This window comes from Pezoporus flaviventris, unplaced genomic scaffold, assembly GCF_033815535.1.
Source record: "Pezoporus flaviventris isolate CSIRO_AGI_PZ_B2104156 unplaced genomic scaffold, CSIRO_AGI_Pfla_v1 ptg000037l, whole genome shotgun sequence".
Taxonomy (NCBI): domain Eukaryota; kingdom Metazoa; phylum Chordata; class Aves; order Psittaciformes; family Psittacidae; genus Pezoporus; species Pezoporus flaviventris.
In genome coordinates this window covers 18,115,216-18,140,028 of record NW_026892585.1, presented here as the reverse complement: position 1 = coordinate 18,140,028, position 24,813 = coordinate 18,115,216, and the positions used below count along the sequence as shown (strand labels likewise).

General features: G+C 37.9%; 1 protein-coding gene across 3 annotated transcripts in view; it reads right to left on the bottom strand.

Annotated features, from left to right (window-relative positions):
* The window catches only part of PLCL2 (phospholipase C like 2), a 104,371-nt gene that overhangs the window by 39,091 nt on the left and 40,467 nt on the right, over positions 1-24,813 (bottom strand). For all 3 annotated transcript variants that reach the window (XR_009745399.1, XR_009745398.1, XM_061464898.1), the window contains exon 3: positions 1,604-4,090. Coding sequence is in view for 1 of the 3 variants with exons in the window: in XM_061464898.1 (XP_061320882.1) it covers positions 1,604-4,090 (2,487 nt within the window). In the remaining 2 variants the exon portion in view is untranslated. The remainder of the gene's footprint in view (positions 1-1,603; positions 4,091-24,813) is intronic.

Below are 24,813 nucleotides of genomic sequence, written 5' to 3'. Positions count from 1 at the left end.
TTAAGTGATTTATTTACTTCTATTAGCTGTGAAACCTTAGTTTTGCAAAGTTTAAACTCCGCACATTATATAATCTAGCAGTAAAGCTATGCAAAACTATTATTCCCTTATGTACCTAAAATATCTTCTTAATAGCATTTGGAGAGATGATAATGAATTTAGTTGCTAGCACAACTTTCAAACTGACAGAATAAAATACATAAAATACCTTTTAATATCTCATGTTCAAAGAAACCACACTGTAGAGCCTGGGTTTAATTATATCATTTCTGAAAAATACTGCAGCATTCACAGCAAAGAGTTCAAGGTAGCTACAAAAAACTTATGTTTTCAGTGTTTCCTCAAATCTTAGGTTAAGCTCTTCACTGAAAGCTATCTTAACACACAGTATCCTTTACATGACAGAATGCTAGCCTTCAATAGGTTAACTACAGGTGAAGTTCACTTTACATGTTGCCCATAATGTGAAATATTTATGAATCATAATATCATCCCGTATTTTTTAATAATCTTTTAGTGTAGTAATTTTATATACCAAGTAAATGAGTGAACTTCATAATGCTGTACTAATTTTTTCTTTCATATGAAGAAAAATTAGTTTTAAAACTGTATTACTATTAAAATCTCTTCAATATAAGATTATTCATGAATAAAAATTATCTACACTGATGTGCCAGAATCAAGTCTCGCATTTCCTTCAATCAGTTTCCCTTTAAAGTTACATAAGAGGATGTAATAGGTCACTTCATTCGAAATGATTATGCTTAATTGATCACTGCTAGTATTCCATCAGAATTTTATAGACAGTTAAAAGCTTCACTGAATAAAATACAATCTTACAACTCACTTTAATCTATGTCTAAAAGGGTGTATTTACCTGGAACCTCTAATGGAATCTCCAAACAATGCATTTTTGAGGTGGGATCTCTTGACTTCCAGAAAAACAAGCACCTCAGCCTGTACTTTTTCCTGAAATTCAATGTGTTAATTTTATGTGACCTTTAAGGTAAGGTTATTTCTTCTAGAGGATGCTTCCTAATGCTTTAGCACTAATTCCATGTATTTCTAACATACTGTTACTAGGAAGAATCATGGAAAGCAAACATGCTTCAGAAAGTACTGCCTTCTATTTAGGAATGAGAAAAAGAAACACCTCAGTGAAACTATGCTAAACATACTTTCACATACAGTAAGTTCTCTAACAAGGCATAGTATCTCCTTTTTCTATCAGGAGATGGATGTATTTTCCTCCTGCATTTCTATTTAACTTAATTTTCTAAAACTAAAATAGTGCCATACTTTCCTCTAGTGTGTATCTAACATTCCTTGAAAGAGACAAGACAAGTTAACAAGCCTGAGTTCTAAAACTGAGTCATATTTTCAGTTTACATTCAACAACACATGCATATGCATCCAAGTCACCTCAACAGACAGTATCACCTAAAAGGATGCTCTGACATAATCCATTTTTAAAGCTGTTCAGCATTAGGCTCAAAAAATGTAACTGATAAAATGCAGCAAGACTCTCAAAAACATATATTCCATATGTATCATAATACAAAAATACATGTAAGAACCAATAAATTCACCGTAAAAACTGTACCTGCATATTTTCTCTCAAATCTGTGGCATCCCGAATAGGCTGGAGAGCATTCTTGAACACTTCATCTATTGTTTTAATCCATAATGTTCTCATGGAAGCATATTCCCTTGATTTCTTGCCTTTCCTCACAGAGAGGCCCCGTTTATGAGGTTTCCCACCACCCCTTCGATTAGTAATGGCCACATGCACAAACAAGGATGCATGTGCTAAATTTTCACCAGTTAAAGACTGCAGAGGAACGTGGCGATAACCAGTCTGTAGACACTCAAAGGGAATAGTGTATTGCCCAATAAACTCATCCCCAATGTAATCATCATCCAGTACTACAAAACGCACCATAGCTAGTTCTGGTAAATTTATTTGAAATTCAAAGCTTTCATCAAAAATTGGATTATCCCCATTCTGATGCATAGTTTTAGTCCTTTGCTCTGCACAGTCTGCAGGGATTCCATGTATTTCAACATAGACATAAGGATCCACAACATCACCTTTGGCACCTGATCCCTTGGGTTTAGGAAAGTTTTGCCCACTAATGATTTTAATATGAAGCAGCTGAGGCGAAACACCAGGCACGGTGTCTTTTGTATTTGCACTGAAGAAGGATACTTCTTCTCTCATAATAGCAGGACGAAGGACATAGCCACAGTTGCCGTTCTGTCGAAACCAACCAATGTTAAGATCCATCATTAAGCCAGGCGTTTGGAAGTTCATTGCTACTATCTGACAACCACATTTCCAAAAGTCCTGGGGATTCATATTACTAGAGTCAATTCTCATAGGACTGGGAAAAACTCGTGCAAGAAAACGTTTGTTATAATTGACAAAGTCTCCCGGGTTCTCATTGGCATACTTGCTAGCAAGCACTTCATTAAAGGAGCACACTTCCCAGTACTTCTGGAGCTGAAATGAAACTTGAAACTCTTTGAACTGAACTGATTTACATATGCTTACCAACTCCGAGAGTTCTTTGCAGAGCTGAAATCGTTTCCCCGTCATTGAGTTTTGCTGTTCCACCCCCTCTTTCCCCACTCTCTGCGACATTTCTGCTCCTTCATCTTCATCTGTAACATCTCCCTCTAGTCCAGGACAATTGGAGGAAAGCTTCTTTGCTTTAATTAGTATTTTCCCTTTAAGTGATTCTGGTGACGGAAGGTAAGACTCTTCTATGTTTGGAGACTGCGTATGTAGTTTGTCCCCCAAAATTTTCTTCATGTGTTGTACCATCACTTTCTGCTGTTTAATGGAACAGTGATTTTCTAAACACAAAATAAGAGGGTATTCTGAAGCAAAAAATGCATACTTGTTAATAATGTCAATCACGCTACGGAAGACAATCTGTGATGTCATTGTATGTCCTGTGTAAATCACAGGCTCGTTATCTGGGCCATCCCATACATCCAGTTCAACACTTCGGCAACCCATTTTAAGAGCACGAATGTAGCCTGTGATGTCAGAAGGCCCTCGAAACTGATCTTCTATCAAGTATGTATTATGAGATGAATTTATAAAATAATGAGATAAAGGTTGTTTCATATCTTGACAAACTTTTTTGTGTTCTGGATCAAATATGTGGCAGTCTGGTGAAGTAAGGTAATTTGTAAACCCATCTAGAGAAAGACAACCCTTTTCCTGCCCCTCTTTAGCTGGCTCATATTTGTGAATAATTTCCAGGCTTATTTCTTCCGTGACGTGTGCCATACCCTGTTCTGCTTCTAAAAACATCATGAGATCCTTGGTATCTAAGAATTCTTTATTGCTTGAAAACTGAACCAACAGGAAATAGATTTCAGGTCTGGTACAAAGCTCATGAAAAACTTCAATAAACTCTTCTTTTGTTACTTCAGTACCAGTTTTTTCCTTGGATCTATGTAACTCCTTGAATTTCAGTTCAATTTTATTAGTTTTTAAACCAGGATTTAAGTCTTTTATAAACTGTACAGCATTACACAGGGGTATATATCCCAAATTATCTACATCTGATTCACTGAATATTTGTGAAAGCCATGAAGTCCGCATATTATCTTGAGTACTTTCTATCATATCTAGAGTATGTTTTCCATAAGAAATCAGGTATCTTAAGCCAGTAACCCAAATATTTGCAATGTCTGCTGAATTAGCAACAAGATCTAGTGACTCATAGTTTTCTCCATATATAATTGAAAATGCACAGTCTTCTGATATCTGGTCATATATCCCATTGCTGCGAAAAATGTCTGTATTTTTTCCTGTTCTTACTTCTTTGATTGATTTAATATCAATCTTTGCTTTTTCAGAATCCTTTTTTGAAGGTTCCCAGCGTAGAGACTGCATATCTGCATCTAAAAGAAAATACCGGTGATACACCCTAGAGTTGGATCGAATCTTTTTGAGCTCAGAGCCTTCAACCATTGCATTTATACAGTCACTTGCACTGCTGATCTTTTTCTCAGTTGGCATACTGCTAAATGACACAGTCTTTTTCCTTTCCCGCTTTTGTTTCGTACCATCCTGGGAAACAAGGGGGAGAAAAAAGAAAACAACTATCAGTATGATTTTGCTCAACACTGAAATAGGTTTCAACTGCAAGCTAAAAGTTCATAAAATAGTTCAAAAAAGTCTAGCATCTATGTGATGACCAGTAAGATGGAAATTCTTAATGGAATCATCACAAATGAAAATACTGATCATGGCTTAATATTTGATCTTGCCTGTATAAGTAATCTTCCAGGGTTGGAGTTTGTTTTTTAATCTTTGTAAGAACGCAAAAGTAAACAAAGCAACTTTTGAATCTAATGAAACAATAAAGCTGTGTAAATGCATTTTACCATTTAACCTACTTACAGGAATAATGGGTTCTAAAGCCAAGGCAGTAGGAAGTAAGCTTTTCTGAGTCCTTATACGGTCTTACAAATACTTGCTGATTGTCAGTGTGGAATATAATACTTTAACACCATGCTGACAGAGTCCTTATGAACACCAGAGAAACATAAATACACAATTAACCACATAAAATTCATAGGACATGGTCCTAATCTAAGCATACAAAATGTTAACTGCAATTATGCATAGTTCCCACCTCAACTGCACCCATCCACGCTCTTCCCACAGACTGCCCATAGCATATCACCAGAAATCACAGTGTATCATTAGGAAGAACTTGAAGGGAAAATGCAAGACCTGGTTGGAAAGCGACCAAAAGGGATTCTCCTTTGCTCTTAAAACAATGTAATAACCCAGAGGTCTTAATTTACTAGGGAAAGCGGGGATAGAAAACTGCATATATATAAACCATATAAAAATGGGAGAGAGGAAATAATGTAATTTAGCTACCTCTCCTGTTGGTATTAATTCAAACAAGTGCAAATAAATCCATAACAGATGACTTTAAGTACAATCAATTTCTTGAGAAAAAAAGTGAATTTAAGAAACCTGTGTGCTTTCATTACCAGCATTTTCTGAGATTGAAAAGATGCTAAGTTTGTTTTTTCTAAGAACATCATGTGTCTTCATAAACTAACTTTTAGTCCAAAATAATACTTCCACGAAATAATCTTTCCATTTAGAACTGTTTTTACACTCCAACACAGTTCAAAAGAATACTTTTTATATAACCAGTATGCTGAATTTCCCTCTAATAGTTTTCCATCTGAAGTATGTTCCGGTGCAAATCAGCATTTGCTTATATGGCAAAAAGGAGAGGGAAAGAAAACTTCACAATCACTATGTTGAACAGATGGTCAAATGAAAAACATCCATTACAGAAAGCATTTCCAGTTCAGGGTATACGTGCTGTATGTTCAATGTCATTAAAATAAAAATGCAGAATTCTGGTTTTGTATATTGATTTATAAGCATCTGAAAAGGCTTTCACCAAAAACAGTGATTAGTAAAGTAAGCACACTGAATAGCTGCTGTTCTGTCTTTGAGAAAATTAATCAACCATATGATTCTTACACCTTCAATGACAGCAGAATTTGCTTTGCTCAAGTTCTCATGAGACCAGTAAAAGTGAATAAACCTTCAGAGGACTGTTCTATTTCCAACTCCAGATCAAACACCTGCAACAGATACCATACAGGGTTGACTCTTGGAACCTCATTACACATATGCCTCTAGGCATAAGGACTGCTCTTAAATAAAAGCCATTTTCCTTAATTTTAAAAATTAAGAAATTACAAATGTGATTTTTGTTTAGCAAGATTGTTGCTCTATTTTAAGCCTAGCTTCCTGTCTGGCTACGTATCTATACCTCCTAACTTGAAAAAGTGGTAAGGGACAGCCCCACAGAAATGAGCAATTAGATTCCTGTTCAGTATCTTCAGGTTTGGAATGAAGCATGCTGAAACTCCATAATGCTCCAGATTTCTCAGTCACAGATCGAGGAGGGGGAATATATTTCTTGAACTCTTCAGTCAGAGACAGCTGATAGATAACCTCCTAACACCAAAACCGTCAAGGCTTGGGAAGTACTACCTTGCCTGACCACAATCAGTATTGACCAAACAGGAAAAAGGTCTATGCCTTTCTCTACTATCAGGATTGTGTCTGATCCAAGACACTGAATGGCAAGCGATAAGAAAAAAAAAAAATCTGCCATTTCTTGATGTCATCTGATATAAACAGGTCCATCTCAAGGCTCCAGAACACCCTTCGTAAGTTTTGACTTCTCCAGCAGTCAATGATCCCAGATTTCCTGTGGAAGTCCCCATCCTGACATAGGCATGGCAATCACAATCAATCTGCATGAACAGAAGAACTTAAATCGTATTTTCCCAAAGACACTGGCCGGAATGACCTGCCTGTCAAAATTACCCTCCTGTTTGAAAAGAAACAGAAAAAAACTTCTCACTCATAAAATGAAAATATAATTGCAAAGAGTGTGTCCAAATTGCATGAAACAGGTTTGTGAGCCCCAGATACAGTCTGTCACGCAGAAGGGAGACAGATATATTCTGCTATATGATGTGGAGTATTTCACCTTCAAAGCTGGGTGGCATTCATGAACCAAATCAGGTGTCTCTTGGCCTTACATCTGTCCCGAATCAAAGACTGTCACATCAGAAAGCTGTATATATCTGAACACACACAGAAGTGACTTCTCATTCATGAGATCTAGAGTGCTCTTGCTGTTCAAGATGCTCAAAGTGAGTGAGACTGGCTCTACAATGCAGATGCATAATCCTATCCACAGCAAAAGCTATGGGTTTTGTACTGAAACAACTTTCAGAGTCATCCTGGAATCACTCACACAATGAAGACCTTGTCAGATTATAACAGGTACTGTCATCATACATCAGGACTTCCCTTAAAGACTGCCTTTCTTCAGAAGATTTTATCACTGAAACCAGGATCCCCACCTCATCAATACATTTCCTAAAACCATGTGTGCCACATCCAAGGTCACCTACAAGAAGTTCTGAGACAGAGCCCAGACCACAGATGTAACTGTTATGAAACTCTGCTAATATCCGCTACAAGTGACAACACAGAGACTTAGTTTATCCAGGAGTTCGTACCAACAGAAAGCAAAGAATCTAGCAGTGTGAAAACCAGAAATAATCCCAGCTGTCATATATGGCACTGAAGAGAGAGACAGCTGGAGAAAACAGTTTAAATGAGCAAGCAGGGAAGAGTATCTCCATGATAACCTTTTTTTTATTCCTTTGCAGGTACTGACAAAGAAATAGTTGTGTGACTAAGACAGCACTATCCAGAAAACAGATTTCTGGAGACAACAAAGAATCTTGAATTGGATGCTGAGAGATACACACACCATTCTTGAACGGCAAAGCTTTTAATACATGTAACTTTATCACAATCCAGAGATTTGATAACATAAGAGATCAGGATGATAGAAGAAACAATGAATAGTGCAATAGTAAATGTTTGTAAACATCTACTAAAGAAAATAATGCAGAGCGTGAAATTTATTACCTGTAAATGCCCAAATGAATCATGCCCCAGAAGATTCCCTGGGAAAAGCAGTAGCTCTTAAAACATTCAATCCCAAAGTTACCAAGTTCAGGACAGCAGAATCCAGAACACTTTGGGAAGAAACTTACAGCCCAAGGCAGGGACTTGCCACACCCCCCCGAGGTGGGAAGTGAGGGTCTGCAACGAGAGCACTATGTAGAAGAGTCCTTACAATCACCAATGCACATGCCGGAGATGGGTGCCTGCAATCCTGCCACTCTCCACACAGAGCTAAAGCAGTTTTGACACAGCAGATCTGCTAGCTGGGATTTGAGGATTAAGGCCTTTATCTGCATTTAGCCCAGTAAGGTACTTCTTTTGGGACAGAGGACTTTACAAAGGAAAGACAATGGTAACAAGAGGAAGTGGCAGAATGACACATTTTCAGAGCACTGGTCTGGGAAGTGAAAGTCCCTGATGACATGACTCCATAAACATTTCACTTGGTGATCCTGAATGCAAAATGCCCAAACACTCCATGCAGCAGGGACCTGAACACTGAATTTTGCCCTCTCAGAAGTGTAAGGATAACTACCTCCCCAAGTGACAGATCCTCTGCTTCTTGTTTACACTCTAACCATACAAAATTTCCATTTCTGTTTGTATACCAGAGGTTCATCAGAAGCATGGAAGGCAGCTCCATCCTCGAGCGCATCTGGCTAGCACATGAGGAGCTCTGCATCTGAAGATCCCCAGGCAGAAGGGCTCACCAACCACTCCATGGGTAGGTGAGTGCTCTGCCAACCAAGCAACTACATAAAGAACAGAGCACAGGACACCTCCCTCAACCACAGCACCTCACTGCAGGCTTTGTGATTGCTAATACCTGAGCTTTGACAATGTGTGAAGAAAATCACACATCTTGTGGCAGTCCACAGGAGCCACAGTCCCAAGAATGCCTACTGAATTAATCCCAAACAGGCTTAGAAACAGTATGGATGCTGAGCGACTCAGCCTAGCAAAGACTGGTGATGTCTGTACGTACGTATTGTTACAAGATTGCAATCACATACAGTGTCTTGAGAGCTTTTAAATAAATCAATTAATTTTTTTGCATGTAAATTCTGAATTAAGTGACATGATTCTGAGGGTCAGTGTTGTGGCAATACTCTGAGCAATTACTGGTGAGTAGGTAAGAATGCAGACCATGCCTAAGTTTAATTTTTTTGTTTTGTTTTGTTTTAAATCACACTATTATTTAATGTCAAATAGCATGAAAAGCTTGACTCCAAAAGCCGAGGGGTCAACTTTGAGTCTCCCCTGGAGCTTTCTGCCAGAGGCTCCAGGTAGGACCATTCTCCCCGGCTGCAGTGTAGAGTGTGTTTTTTATATCTGGCCCGGTCCAGACTGGTCCAAGGGCTACTGCATGAACTATCTCACATTTAATTTGCTCAAAGGCTTGTTGTTGCTCAGAGCCCCATTTAAAATCATTCTTCTTACAGGTCACATGGTAGAGAGGGCTTACAATCAAACTGTAATTTGGGATGTGAATTCTCCAGAACCCCACAACACCTAAGAAAGCTTGTGTGTCACCCTTGCACAGGGTTTAGAAGTAATTTAATGTAGATCTCTAGCCGACACTTGCAATACAATTCACTGCTTTATGACGAGAACAGACAATCTAATGATCTTCATGGCGAACATAGAACTACTATTCTGACACTCTACAACTCATTAATGACTTGCTTTTACAGTGCATGTGATATTTAAGTAGCCAGTTTATGAAAACTGCCATGTCTTCATCAAATACAATTCAGCAGCAACTGCAAAATCACCTAACTTAAAAATATGATGTATAACATAAGCCTACTTCAGGAAGTGGCTAAAAAAAGAAACAATAATGAAGCTTTAGTTATTTAATTAAGATTCCTAAACATTTTTCTGCAGAACCCTGAATTCTACAGATTTCCTTTATATTTAAAAAAATGTTTTATAAATATACATATATAGAATCTATATATAGTTATGTCTATTCAAAGGAGAGGGAAAAAAAAAACCAAACCAAAAACCAACCAAATACTTCAGGCAGTATTTTAAAACATCCAATTTCTAAATGCATTTCCATAAAAACACAATACCAGTAATTTGTTCTTTTCAAGGTGGTTTTAGAGAGATAAATGCAGGCACAGATCAGCAAATGAGTTACAAATGCAAGGTCAGTATCATATTACCCTTCTCTTTATAAATATTTTCATTGCACAAATATTTAGGTTTTTTGCTGAAAATATATCTTTACTGTCCAGCAATAATAAACAGGACAAGTTATTTTTGCAAACACACAAAAAAGAATTCATTATTATGTCTAGGTAGCCTACATACAGCTGCCAGGTTATTCCAGAATGTGCAGCATTATAAAAGCTAAGCAACTTTTCATGTGAGAAAGTCAGTAGAAAATAGGAAGGAAAACAACAGGTAACTAAAGTCAGTGATGTTTCATCTTTGTTACATAGAATTTAGGATTGATTTCAAAAGTTGCATGCAATTAAAGGTGGAATGAGAGTCGTCTTTGCAAGAGGGTGAGGAAAAGAGAGAAAGGGGGAGGGAAAGAACAGAGAAGATGCGGCAGGAAAGCCATTTCACCATTAGGAGCTGTGCCCTGGAAGGAGGGAGGTCTATGCCCTTGAGGCACTCTCAGCCTAATTCTCCCATCATCAACAACTCAGCAGAAGAATCTGATGACACCCACCACTCAGCCTCTCTCCTCCAGCCAAGTATGTCTGTTCCTTCCTAGTCAGTACCTTTTGTCATTACTTGTAGATTCTTACAAACACAAATTCACTATAGGGCATATACTTTATAATGCTTTAACACAGCTGTCTAAAGCTCGCAGAGCATGTGAAAATCAAAATGGGAAAAAACTCTCCTATTAATTAGCAGTTCAGCTGACAGAATCCCAAACACTTCAGAAATGGCACAAACTAAATCGCATCATGTACAATGGTTTCTGAATGGAACGACAGCCACTGATGAATAGTACGCAGCACTGAACAGATGTATTTAATACAAAGTAGAGAGTCCTCAACTAAAATAATAGGCATTTGGGGGGAGACAAAACATCAGCTATTTGGAAAACACAGGGCCTCCCACTCACAGTGAATCACTGTATTTGAGCTCAGCTTTTAAGCATTTTTCCAAACTGGTATTCATGGCAAATCTGCTGTTTGCAGAGATCTTTTAAGAGAAACATTTTTTCAACGTGTGGTGGGTTGACCCCAGACAGACCCAGTTACACAGTGTTATAAGTAACAGTGAGGAGGAAAGAAAAATACGAAGATTAGCTGCACAAGTAACAACTCTTCCTTTTATAATCTTTTTTTTTTACTAAGGGAATACTATCATTAAAGGAATACAGACACAGGGGGAAGTCTTAGCTCAGTATTCAAACAAAAATGATCTACATTACTTCAGATCAGCTAATTGCATAGTTCATAACACACTAAAACAGTTCCCCCTTCAAACCCTCTTCACAACATTAATTTTCTGTCCTGTCTCTTCCTGCCCCAGCTGCATCTCCCTTTTCCCCAGCCCACCCACTCAGGCCCATATCAGCACCTCTCTGACACACAGTAAGTTAATTTACCTCATTGCCTTGGGAAAGGAAAAATCTCTTTTTTGATGAATTAGTTTTCTGCCATTTTAGTGAGCTCAAACAATCTGCCACACCATTGGGTAAGTATCAGAGTTCTTTCCCCACTAGAAATCAGAGGAAAGAACGGAATAACTCACTTTTATAAAAAAATGAACTGAATTAAAATCAATGCAGTTGAAACTGTTCTGTTGAAATCAGATCCTACATGACCTGACAAGAGAACTTTATGTCCTTAGGGAAAACAAAATCTCTTCTCTTGGTCCATCCTCACAGAATGTCCATCCACAATTTCATAAAAATATCATAAAGGCAAGGTGTAAGGAAGAACTACCAACACCATAAAGTAACAGAATTGAGGTTCTCAGGGCTCCTTTGGCTCATTTTGTTTTACTTCTCCTCAAGAAACAGGACACCAGAAAATGTGAGTATATTGTACGAGAGGTGACTACAACTATCTGTGAAGAGAGGAGCAACATGGTATCCTGTGTCACCCTTGTTGGTTTAGAGCAGGCAATTTAACTCAGTTAAAGACTGTGACTACAATGGGCAGGGAAATAACAGGATATGGTTTTGCAAATTAAGTTTAGACTAAGGTTTTCCTTGTAAAATTTAGAATCATAGAATAGTTAGGGTTGGAAAGGACCTTAAGATCATCTAGTTCCAAACCCCCTGCCATGGGCAGGGACACCTCACACTAAACCATATCACCCAAGGCTTCGTCCAACCTGGCCTTGAACACTGCCAGGGATGGAGCACTCACAACCTCCCTGGGCAACCCATTCCAGTGCCTCACCACCCTAACAGGAAAGAATTTCTTCCTTATATCCAATCTAAACTTCCCCTGTTTAAGCTTTAACCCATTACCCCTTGTCCTATCACTACAGTCACTAATGAAGTGTCCCTCCCCAGCATCCCTGTAGGCCCCCTTCAGATACTGGAAGGCTGCTATGAGGTCTCCATGCAGCCTTCTCTTCTCCAGCCTGAACAGCCCCAACTTTCTAAGCCTGTCTTCATACAGGAGGTGCTCCAGTCCCCTGATCATCCTCATGGCCTCCTCTGGACTTGTTCCAACAGCTCCATGTACTTTTTATGTTGAGGACACCAGAACTGCACACAATACTCCAGGTGAGGTCTCACGAGAGCAGAGTAGAGGGGCAGGATCACCTCCTTCGACCTGCTGGTCACACTCCTTTTGATGCAGCCCAGGATACGGTTGGCTTTCTGGGATGCGAGCGCACACTGCCAGCTCATGTTCATTTTCTCCTCAACCAACATCCCCAAGTCCTTCTCCGCAGGGCTGCTCTGAATCTCTTCTCTGCCCAACCTGTAGCTGTGCCTGGGATTGCTCTGACCCAGGTGTAGGACCCTGCACTTGGCATGGTTAAACTTCATAAGGTTGGCATCAGCCCACCTCACAAGCATGTCAAGGTCCCTCTGGATGGCATTCCTTCCCTCCAGGGTATCAACCGAACCACACAGCTTGGTGTCATCGGCAAACTTGCTGAGGGCGCACTCAATCCCACTGTCCATGTCAGCAACAAAGATGTTGAACAAGACTGGTCCCAAAACCGATCCCTGAGGAACAGCACACATTGCTGGTCTCCAGTCGGACATTGAGCTGTTGACCACAACTCTTTGTGCGCGGCCATCCAGCCAGTTCTTTATCCACAGAGTGGTCCATCCATCAAATTGATGTCTCTCCAATTTAGAGACAAGGATGTCCTGTGGGACAGTGTCGAACGCTTTGCACAAGCCCAGGTAGATGACATCAACTGCTCTACCCCTGTCCATCAGTTCTGTAGCCCCATCATAGAAGGCCACCAAATTGGTCAGGCAGGATTTCCCCTTAGTGAAGCTATGCTGGCTGTCAACAAGCACGTTGTTGTTTTTCATGTGCCTTACTGTAGAAGAGCTTATTTAGCCATTTGTTCAGTTTACTAAAAGAAACTTTTTTTTAAGTATGCTTTAAGATAGGTTGTGAAAATTTGTGCTGTTCATGCTAGAGAAGAGAAGCTGCGTGGAGACCTCATAGCAGCCTTCCAGTATCTAAAGGGGGCCTACAAGGATGCTGGGCTCTTCATCAGGGACTGTAGCAACAGGACAAGGGGGAATGGGTTTAAACTTAAACAGGGGAAGTTCAGGTTACATATAAGGAAGAAGTTCTTTACTGTGAGAGTGGTGAGGCACCAGAATGCGTTGCCCAAAGAAGAGGTAAATGCTCCATCCCTGGCAGTGTTCAAGGCCACATTGGAAGGGGCTTTGAGCAACCTGAGGTTGCACAATTTGAGCACCTGTGAGGTGTCCCTACCCATGGCAGGGGGCTGGAACTAGATGATCTTAAGGTTCTTTCCAACCCTAGCCACTCCATGATTCTATATTGCTGTCCTAAGTATCCTTAGGTTCTTCAACACTCAAATGCTCTCACAGTATGTTGCAGTGGAACTTTTCATGAACCTCTGCTATAAGGCAGACACTTCTTCCACCAAAATGCCCAAGACACAGGTTTCAAGACCAGGTTGGACAGAGTCTTGGGTGAGATGGTTTAGTGTGAGGTGTCCCTGCCCATGGCAGGGGGGTTGGAACTTGATGATCTTAAGGTCCTTTCCAACCCTAACTATCCTATGATTCTACGGTTCTATGATTCTGTGACACCCACAGGCATGCTGCCATTTGCTCCCTTGCGCTCAGCTCTTAAAGCTGACACAAGCTGAGCAAGTAAGAGAATGTCCTAACTCCAGGTCTAAGTCACCAAAGCAAACATTAACTGTATCATATTCCTCACTTCTGGTGTTTGCAAGTCATACTGCAAGTTTTACAAAGAGAGCTAGAAAAGAAACAACAGCTCAGTTTGAAAATGTTCTTCAGTTAAATGACAGAACAGTGACAGAGGCTAACAAACCAAAACAGTTTAGCCATCTCTTCTTAGGGTGATGTTTTTAATGGCAAAATGTCTGCCTGATCTCTTGAGGGTCAATTAATAACCTTTTTAAAAACAAAACATAAAATCACAGTGGTATTTCACCATATTAACTCAGCACACATAAATCCTTCCACGTTTTTCAAAGGAAAGTAAACAATCTGGTATTGCTTACTCTGATGAAAATAAAGTAGTTTTAATTACTTATACTATGTTCAATTTTGACCTTGATTTTAAAAAGTCTGTAGTAACTTTTTCCATTCTGCAGGCTCATGGCCCAAGTACCTTTGCCTTCTAGCAGTAATTACTGTAACTTACACAAACTTGGTTATATTTTAAAGGAATACACATAATTACAGAACCTGATTAATATTATACCTGAACATTAAAATACAGTAGTAAGAAAGTCAAACACTGAGGCATTCTTCATATAGAAGTACATCTGCATATTCATTATATTAAAATAAAGGGGCATTTGGGTTTCAAGGGTTCACTTACAATACAGATGAGCAGAGGAAAAGGGAAAAGTCTATTTCAAAAGCAAATAAATAAGAACCATGAAAAGAAACTACCCACACTGCTGGGAGCACTGAGTTATGCTTGGCATGAACATCTAAGTTTTTAATTTTATTGACTTAATTACAGTTCAGGCTTCTGGGCAACATTTCCAATAGAGCAAAGCTTAATTTTCACAAGCCTGAAAAAAGCAAAACATGCATGTTTCAGATCCATACAAGCAATATTTTAACCAAGTTCATATAAACTACAATAATTATTTATGAAAACTAGAAATTACTGATTAGTCTTAAGTTGAGGAAACTGCATTGTCAGAAAGTTGCTAAAAATTACTTGATGGCAGGAAAAGAGTAATAAGCCTATATAAGTAAGTAGAAAGTGGTTTAGACTCCTAATTTCTCATTTACTAAGAAATTATATCTAAACTGTGACAGACCATTTTAACTACTATAAATTGATGTTTATTACAAGCATTTTCTTTTTTTAGTCATCAATGATCAAACAAAGGGATAATAGACAAAGGGATAATAGTTACATATGCTTTCGGCATGAAGGATAACTGAAGATGACAAGGCTGACATTACAGGTGAAGGTACTGGAGGCCTCAAACAAGCAAGTGGGCTCAACAGGTTTCAGTATGGCTCAGAAGTGAAGAAGCCTCCAAGTTTTTGCGGCTATCCTTAAAACCAACAAGACACTCTTTCTGCATTCATGCACTACTAGTTAAACTCTGAGCATTTTCATTTCTTCAGTAATGTTTTAAATACCCAAATGTTATAGCAAAGCTTCATTTTCACAAGCTTTTCAAAACCTGTTGACAAGATTTAATATGCAGAATACTACAGCAATCATTGGGAAGTTGAATCTCAGATTATTTTTTTTTAAAGCATTCATAGCTGCAAGTCAGTTCCACTGGTAGACAGCACGGCATTTTCCCATTTCCCATTTCAAGCATAAACAACAATTTGACTGAATTGGCAAAATAAGTAACTTCCGTAACACAGCTGTCAGGCTTCATAGCTTAAAGCAAAAATACAGCATGTGGGTGACTTATAACACAGCAACTGCATTTAAGATTTTTATGATTTCAGATGCAGCACAGAATCTGCAGAAAGCTGCTTCACCTCTCCCTGGGCTGCTCCTCTTTGGCATCAGAAAGGAAAGAGAAGCCAACAGCAGGATCAGCAAGAGGCGAGCGTGAGCACTGGCTCATGCCTCCCTATCCTTTCCCATTCCTGTTGGTAAAGCCTTGCCAGCAGGTTTTCCAAAGCTTCCCACAGACATAAGAGTTGGTTTTGTTTTCTTTGGGTCTTGTTTTTTACCAACTTTCCTACCTAGCAGGTCCAGACATCCTCCCATCTGATACACAACCCACAAGGCAGTTTCTGCATAGGTATGAGCACAATGTGTTGACCGTAAGTTAAAGACTGCTGTTTCCACATTACTTCCAAATAAGCAAAGCAGAATTAGATAAGGCTTTGAAAAATTTGACAATGGTGCAAAAAAAACCAATACTCATTGAAGATGTTTCGAGACATGAAGGCAGCAGTCCTATGTTCACAAAATAGGGAAACTGTTATTGTGCCAGCCTCTTGCTGTTTCCTTTGAGAATCAGTTCACAGAATCATAAAATGGTTTGAGTTGGAAGAGACCTTAAAGCTCATCCAGTTCCAACCCCCTTGCCATGGGCAGGGACACCTTCCACGAGACCAGGTTGTTCAAAGCCCCGTCCAACCTGGCCTTGAACACTTCCTTAAACACTTAAAACACTTCATGAACCTAACTCTACAGGTTTCCTAGCAAACTGAACTACTTCTGAAGAACTAAAGGTTTAATTATTAAAAGTAACATAATTGTATGTATTTGTGTGTACATGGCACTTTTCACATTTCTGTATGATTTAAAACGGTAGAATCACAGAAGACAAGTAAGGAATCATTCTGAGGGTTCATGCTGAAGGGCATTTTCAATGCCAAGAGGAAAGTTATTCTGACTGGGTGCTGGGATGCCCAAACTCTCCTGCAATTAACTGACTTAAGTTTCGTTTTATGAATATCAACATTCCTATGTTCTGCATGTCACCCAGAGCTAAGGGAGACAAAAAGACAAACCACGTGACAAAAACAAGCTTGCAGAGCATGCATCCTAGGGTGTCATCACAGGTACATACCCCATGATGCAAAGTTACATAAATGTAAATGCAAATGATAAAAAAAAAACAGTAATAAGGAAAAGGACACCTTAATCCATGCAGGCAAGATTCGTATTTTTCAATGCTGCAAGTGCAGTCAACAAATGAAAATAGCTGCGTTTGTTATAAATGACTACTTTAGTCAAAAAGCAGAAAAGTACACTGTCTCTTTTTTACCATGGTAAGCAGTCTGCATGATACTCCTGTAACTGCAAAACAACTCTTGCTCACAAAAAATGAGCAGCAGATTGACCACGGAGGTGTTATACAATTTAAAGGACTTTTTCACACATCCGTACAGGTCATCCCACCCAAGCTCTCTGCATGAGGTTACATGACTAAATCACACAAATTCACTGTCACTCATATAACAAGATGTTCATTGCCACTTGTACTGACAATTTGTATGTACTGCCCAAATTTCAATTCAAATGTCATCTGTTCTCTTGGAAAGTTCCTGGTCGTTTTTTGTCCTTTCCTGTTGCTGAGTGTTTTCCAGGAACAACACAGAAGTGGAATTACTGCCTAAAGGTTATTTCATCCAAGTAAAATGTTCAGTCTTAAGAGGAATAAGATTGAGCCTTTTTTTTTAATTCTAAAAACTATCATTACCTCCGCCCTGCAGCCTTCTATTCATCAACTGGTTTTATTCATTCTAGTGATTGATGAACGGTCTCTTCAGATTTGCTTCTTGATTAACTGTAATTGGACTAGCAAACTTCATAAAATAGCTCTAAATAAAGAGATGGACCTTCACAAACTGAATTGTTCTGCTTTTGTGGTTTGAGGTAAATTTCTCATTGTCAAGTAGGAGAGTGACCATTACCAGTATTAACTCTTTAATACCATGAAGAGTTCATGTACATAATTAAATATTAAATTAAGTATAAAAGTTGCAACTTTTCAGAACTTACTACCTGCTAAACAAATATTACCTTGCAAATTCTCTGAGTTGCTGTTTCAACCTCATTACTCAGATGGCAACGATAATTAAGAGTGATAATTAACTTTATTTTTCAGGAGGACAATTCTTATGAATTAGACAAAAAATACTAGGTTATAATCACTCAGTGATCACTTCAGCAGAGAAGACACGAACCTAAGGACCTTTGCTAACCACACACCGCTGCTTCTGATATGTTCTCTTTGTTGATTTTCAGATGTATGTAATTTACAGTTGTCAAACAATTATAGGAAATTCTCATTCTGAACGCTACATCAGTGCCCTTCTTCCCCTTTAACTCTGTTGTTTAATTATTCATAACAGTTACAAGCACTTAGAACAGTGAACTATAAATATTTAATACAAGATGACTGTAACAGAAAGACATGAGAAAGACTACAAAAACTAACTAAAGTATTTGTTTAACCTAAGCCAACAAAAAATAAACAAGACATATGCTCTTTAGATTTTAAATTTATATAAGTGCTCACAGCTTTGAGAAACCAAACCTAAGAAGTCATCTGTATGCTTTACCAAGCAATTACAATTAAACAAATAAAAATTACCAGGTATAGCTATTTTCTCAAGACTTTTACTATTTTAAAGGCGTCTTTTTTGATTATTAGCTACAAGTTTACCTTGTGAGGAAGGCTGAACAAGCATCAATACTGGACTTTAAAGTGTCAAGCAATTAAGGATGCAAGAGTCAAGGACAAATACACTGAAGACAGCTTCTGAAATCCCACGTACAACAGAGGCATATTAGCAAGCAGTTGATGATCTTAGTACAAATTCTCAACATGAATTAGAATTCTAGCACTTGGGGTACCAAGAGAGTATGCAAGAATTTCAAATATCTTGACGTTTTCTAGATGCGGAGGGCTATGGATCCAGTATGCACTCAAACTTCAGTATAATATGGTAGGTAAAAATAAACCTATTTTTCGTTTTCACAGCTCATTGTATTTTACACTTGGTATGAGCAACAATGAATCATAGAATCATAGCACCATAGAACAGCTTGGGTTGAAAGGGACCTTCAAGGGTCATCTAGTCCCAACCCCCCTGCAATGAGAAGGGACATCTTCATCTAGATCAGGTTGCCCAGAACCACATCCAGCCTGACTTTGAATGTCTCCAGTGATGGAGCATCTACCGCTCTCTGGGCAGACTGTGCTCTCACTCTCCCAGCTTCCCACATTCAACTGTTCAATTTCACTTTTCTCATAATTACTGATTTACAAAAACTTTCCAAACACATTTTAAGATTTCAATAGGTCGTATTTTATTATTTAAAAAACTTTAGAACGTTCATCTTCAATACAGAAACATTTGTGAAAAAAATGTGTTCTTTTCCTAATACCATTAACCAGAACTGAAAAAAAATCACAGTAGCCACTTTTATACATATACCATATGTACATTATATATCTATTATATTTTATTATATTATTATAGATAATATTAATATAAATTATTATGTATGTCATATCTATATAGCATTACATAAAGCATATGCAGATAGTGTAATAAACATGCGGTGGAGAGTATATTTAGATTATATTTGAAAATTTCCCTGTACAGCAAACAGTAATGTCAAGAAAATCCCAGCTTTAAATGACAGCAGTGCACCAAAGACTAGAATGGACATAGTTATATCTGCAAATGCGTCTTTTGGTTACCTTAGCTTACTCCTTTCAGTAGTTAAATTACATGTGCAAAAGAAGCTTGCTGTTAGAATCTGTGCAGTCCCTAAAAACAGAGCTGCACCTCAAGTCACCTATACCAATAAATTTAGTCAAAAGCAGACAAGTCCTCAGTATTTATACTTAGATTTGAACCCTGAGAACAAAGGCAAGCATTCAAGCGCTATAATAATAAACTGAAGCACCTACATTTTGTATATTAAACTCTCTGAATAATTATTACACAGATTAAAATAGCAAATCTTCTAACTTCTTACAAAGCCAAAAAAGATTGTTAGATAAAAAGAAAACAATGAAAAGCGCAGACATTAAAATTTGGAACTGTTGCTTTTTTGGTCGAAAAACAGACTGTATGTAAAACATTTTAAAAGCACATCTTTAACCAGTTTTACCCGGATTTCCACACATTTTGGTCAATTCATGCCACAATATGACTTGCCCTGTTGGACTCAACAGAACTTAAGTCTGAAATGCAGAGGAGCCAAAGGGAAGCATAAAATCAGAGGAAGCAGATGCACCATGAGTGGAATGCTGATTCAGAAGATTTTGATTTCTGTACTAAGACAGAATAGAAAGAATACATATAAGGGAAAACAATTTGCTGAATTAATTCCATGCAATGGTTTATTGCAAAGTTAACAAAATTGTTAAATTATCTGAATACTGCATCTTGCATATTTATATATCTGAGTATAGAATTCATTACCTATTACCCACTTCTGAATTCTGAACTAAAAATAGCCACATTTTAATTCAAAATGCTATAAATCAACTAATTCTCTGAGGTACAAAGTAAACTGAACATAAGCAAAAGCATTCTGGCAGTGTTACCAGAACTGTCTATTCCTATCTGCAGTAACTTGTTGCTGGCCAATTTTATCTCTATCACTGGATTTTAACCGTCAGGATAGTTTAAAAGGGAAGAACAAACAGTAAGTGGTAGAATTATTTTATTGATGTTTGGTAACTTCTCATTCAATATATGTTGAAATCTTATTTCACTAATTTGCTCTATCCTGCAAGTCTATTTCAATAATTTACTAAAGTATAAATTAGCTATTTGAACTTATAAAAGGAAACAAACTAAATTTACAATAAAAAATGCAAAAATTTTACAGATTTGGAAAATCAACAACAGTTTGGTAACAGCCTACTGCACCGGCTTATTTACTTTAGCATTTTTTGAGAACAGTTGAAGTTGTATGCATTACATCGTAAAGGATTCATTTTGGGCTCAATAATTTATTATAAATACCCTCCATTTAAATACCCTTCATTTCCTGCAGGTCCCATTCAACACAATATTATTTCCAGAATGTAAAGGAGCTCAACCTTCAGAAAGCTCCGTTAAACGGTTTGCACTCAACCACAGCAGAAATATTTCAGTTTACACAGCCTCTCACTCTTTTTCATACCGCACTATTTGCACACTTCTCACAATGGCATTTAGTTACAATAAAAAGTATTTCTTAAAAGCAAGCTACAGATTTATGAGAGGAAAATCATGGCAGAGTTAGCTTCATAATGGCAGAAGTGATTGAGATAGAAGCAAGCTGTTTCCAGGGCTACCAATGAACTATATGTTTTAGATAGTTTCCTAGGAAAATAATCCTAGGGATCACATTGTCTATGTTTGTCTCTTTATGTATCCTTCCTCCTAACTTAGAATTTATTTCTCGATTTCAACTAAATCTGACAAAAGAAGAGATCTAAGAACAACCAGACTCCGCAAGTTTTCTAAAACTGGGAGCCAGGAATTAAAAAAAAAGGATAAATGAAATTCGAATCATTAAAAAAAAGCATAGATCAAGAGTTCAGACCTCCTTGGATCTCCAAGTCAACCAGGAAGACACAATCCTACTGGAGCTCATATGTGATTAACTTTGTGGCAGACATAACTAAGTACAAAGCAGAGAAAAGATCCTGCCACTTTCCACAATGCTGTCTCCCAGAGGCAAGTAAAATTTTAGTCGAAGAACAATTTTTCCCCTTCATTTTATTCATTCTGGCTTCACATAAACAAACCAGGCACACAACCCTTCGATCTAAACCTCTGAACTGTCTCTCTTTACGGCCCCCCGTTCAGATTTCTTCAGCAGACATTATGGCATTGCTAACAACTCCTGAGGGCACGATAAGCAAAACAAAAGCTTGTATAACATTCATAGTCAAACCCTGTTCCAAGAAAGGCAGATGTAGAGTACCTGTCTCTTCAAAGACAATACCCTCTGCCACTACAGAGACCAAGATTCCTTATCTCCTCTGAGCACGGCCTGCTGTCTTCCCACAGAAGATACTGGCAATTCTGAGAGAGAACAGGAAACGTTTCAGAACTGATCCTAACCTCTGTCAAAATCCCTACTGTGATCAACAGGTATTTCTTTCAATGTAGGAAATTCATGTATTGCCTGAAGTGGTTAAAGCCAGCACTGTACTATTCACTCTCTTTTTTTCTACCACCACAGCTGTAAATTGCATCTAAACAAAACCACCCACCCCACTGGTAGTAGGTACTGACAAGTGATGGATACACACAAGAGAATCATGAAACTTCCTTCTAGGAAGACAGTCTTTTGTCTGTATTAGAACATACGAACTAATCTGTAAGGTTGCAAAAATTAGTTCATTTTGTTAAAGCAGTAAAGACTACCCTAATCTCAACTGATTTGTTCTCTTAGGGGAGATCAGCTTCATAAAAGGCTACCTGAAGTACTCTTCTGAAGACACTGGTACTAAGGGGCCACAGACTTTGAGCTAAAAAAATACCAAAAGCCTCAGACATGTCAGGTTTGTCTGGATTTGTCCTGGCCTGCTTGGAGCTTGCCTAGTTGTAATAGCAATAATCTTAACACCAAGATGTTTACTACCTGCTTTGGTTTAGATTATGGTCAATTGTGCAGTGTAACACCATGTATTTTTGTAGTTAACAGACAGTAATAAGGAGTAGATGATCTATGTGGAATAAACAGTTGGTGACCCTAGAATAAAAATACAGCATAGAGCAGAGAGCTCAGAAGACATCAGCTGGCCTTGAAAGCACATGCAAAGGATGATACTGGACACTCAAAAAATTCAACAGTCCATTACTTTTAGCCAAAGGAATGCAACTTTGCAAAGTGGGTAAGAATAGCTTTAAGGCAAAACCATAACATCACAGAAAGGGGTATATAGTAGAAACTGTGTGGGAAGGACTTTTACCACACATAATTTGAACTGTGTTACGATCATTACTGGACTAATAAGAACTCTCTCATTCTTTCATTCTGAAAAGCCTCATGATAATATCTCCCATGCTCTAAGATTTACAGCATATGGTTTTCTCAGAGTTTCTGTCGTTTCTAAGTTATGCATGGAAAAAGGTAACTCAAGAGTGCTGTTGAGAAACTTACCCTGTTATAACACTACTAGATAACTCTAGGGGCCTAGAAACTAGACAACACTAAAAGGCACTTTAAAATCCCACAAAGTTCTAAAGATTCCAAAATTATCATTATTACATAGCCCCAGACATCTTGGACCAGCTTAGATTTTTGGAGCTCAACTTCCATCTGCTTCTACCGAAGCTTTTTAAGTGATCAATTTTCTTGAACCCTAGCAAAAATATGTCATTCCTTTAAAGAGGTGCTGGAAGTCAGGCACCTCAAAATCAACAGTCTAACATCATTATTTCTACAATAATGGATTTTCAATCACAAGGAAATCTTACAGGACAGTAATCCTTGTTTAGTTCCTAACTAATTAACAGTTGTTGAAGCAATATCACAGCACCAGTATTCCATTCCATGAAAAAGATGCATGAAAACATATCCAAAATTTTCTACTCCATTTTGCTGTTCACTGCACTTTGCTGTATTTTGCAGCTACAGTATTATGATTCTAGATTCATTCCCATATGCCAGATTGAAAAAATGTTATTCAGAGAAGATACACACATTTTACGGATGCATGAAATTATATTATTCACTGATTACACAGGCAACTTTCCTAAAATTCTGTACTGTATGGTAAGAGGACTGCAATTCAATTTAAGATTAAAAGTAAATTACCATATCCAAACCCAATGTCTAGGTATATATATATATAAACTATGAATAACAAGTCTGCCATACACATCCTTTTGTTACGGACACAACTGAACAACATATACATTAGCAGTACAAGACTCTTCAAGAAAAACTGACAGACTTCTCACAGCTCTGAATCCTGTACTGTGTGGAGGAGTCATAAAAAACAAGTAACTGGATGGCAACGAGTGTTAATGGTGAGACTGCACACACATCTGTCCTGGGCTCATTCCAGAAACAAACTGAACAGCTGAATCCAAAGGCTAAACAACAGTAAATCTTTTGGATGCTTTTCAACCAACCACTCTTAACAAGTTTCAGGAAGACGTTCCAAATTCAGGCTGCAGCTCTGACTCACTGTGTGACATTAATTTGTTTTAACTGACTTTAAATATTACAAATGTGGTCCAAAGTCTGAGGAAAACAGACTGGCTCATTTGCCATCATCAGATAAAGAGTGATAAAAAATACGAAGACTATACAGATAAGACTAAGATTCAGGGGCATAAAAGACAAGGGACTAGATCATGTACTCTTTTCCTTACAGTCAGTTCCCTAATCCATAGCAACAGAGATGAGTAGTACCTTTATATATGTTTTCCTTTGGTTATTTGTATGTTGCCACAGCAGGCCAGTATTTATAGAATCCACGACCTTCTAAAGCTTGCCTGATATGGTCATAATGTTCACCTTGTAATCTTTTTTCTTTATTTAAAAACAGTAGTTAGATAAAATTACTACTGTAACCACAAACTAGTTTAAGAATATCACTTGGATTCCTTTTGAAGGATAGATCAGCATTTCCTTTAGGAATGGACCACTCTATCATAAAACACACAATCATAGCAATTGTATATGCTGTTACACCTTTCAATATTTTAATATATTCTTGTTCAGTGGTATTATTCACCATCCAGTAATTATGTCACTGGTGCACACATTTCCGATCTTCTATTTTAGTGAAATTACAGTACAATCAGGAAGTCTTTGTGACACTGGTCCAAATTCTTGTTTTACTAGGAAAATTCCATTGACGTATGTTTTGAAACCAAGCTGTACAGCTACTAAATTTAAATATGCACCACATGTCAAGATTTAAATAAGGATTCACAAGTCCTATATTTTTTAAATGAGAATAAACTAGACTGCTTTCTACAATTTCTATTTACAGCTTGTCCACAAAACAAAAGAAAAAGCTTTTCAGAAGCCAAGGTAACTATGAGGCAACAGGCATTCTATGACACAGGCGAGACTATACATCTTCCAGCTGAAAGCTAGTGGTAATACAGCTCACTCTTCCCCTGAACTGCATAAAAAAAGGCAAGGTGCCAC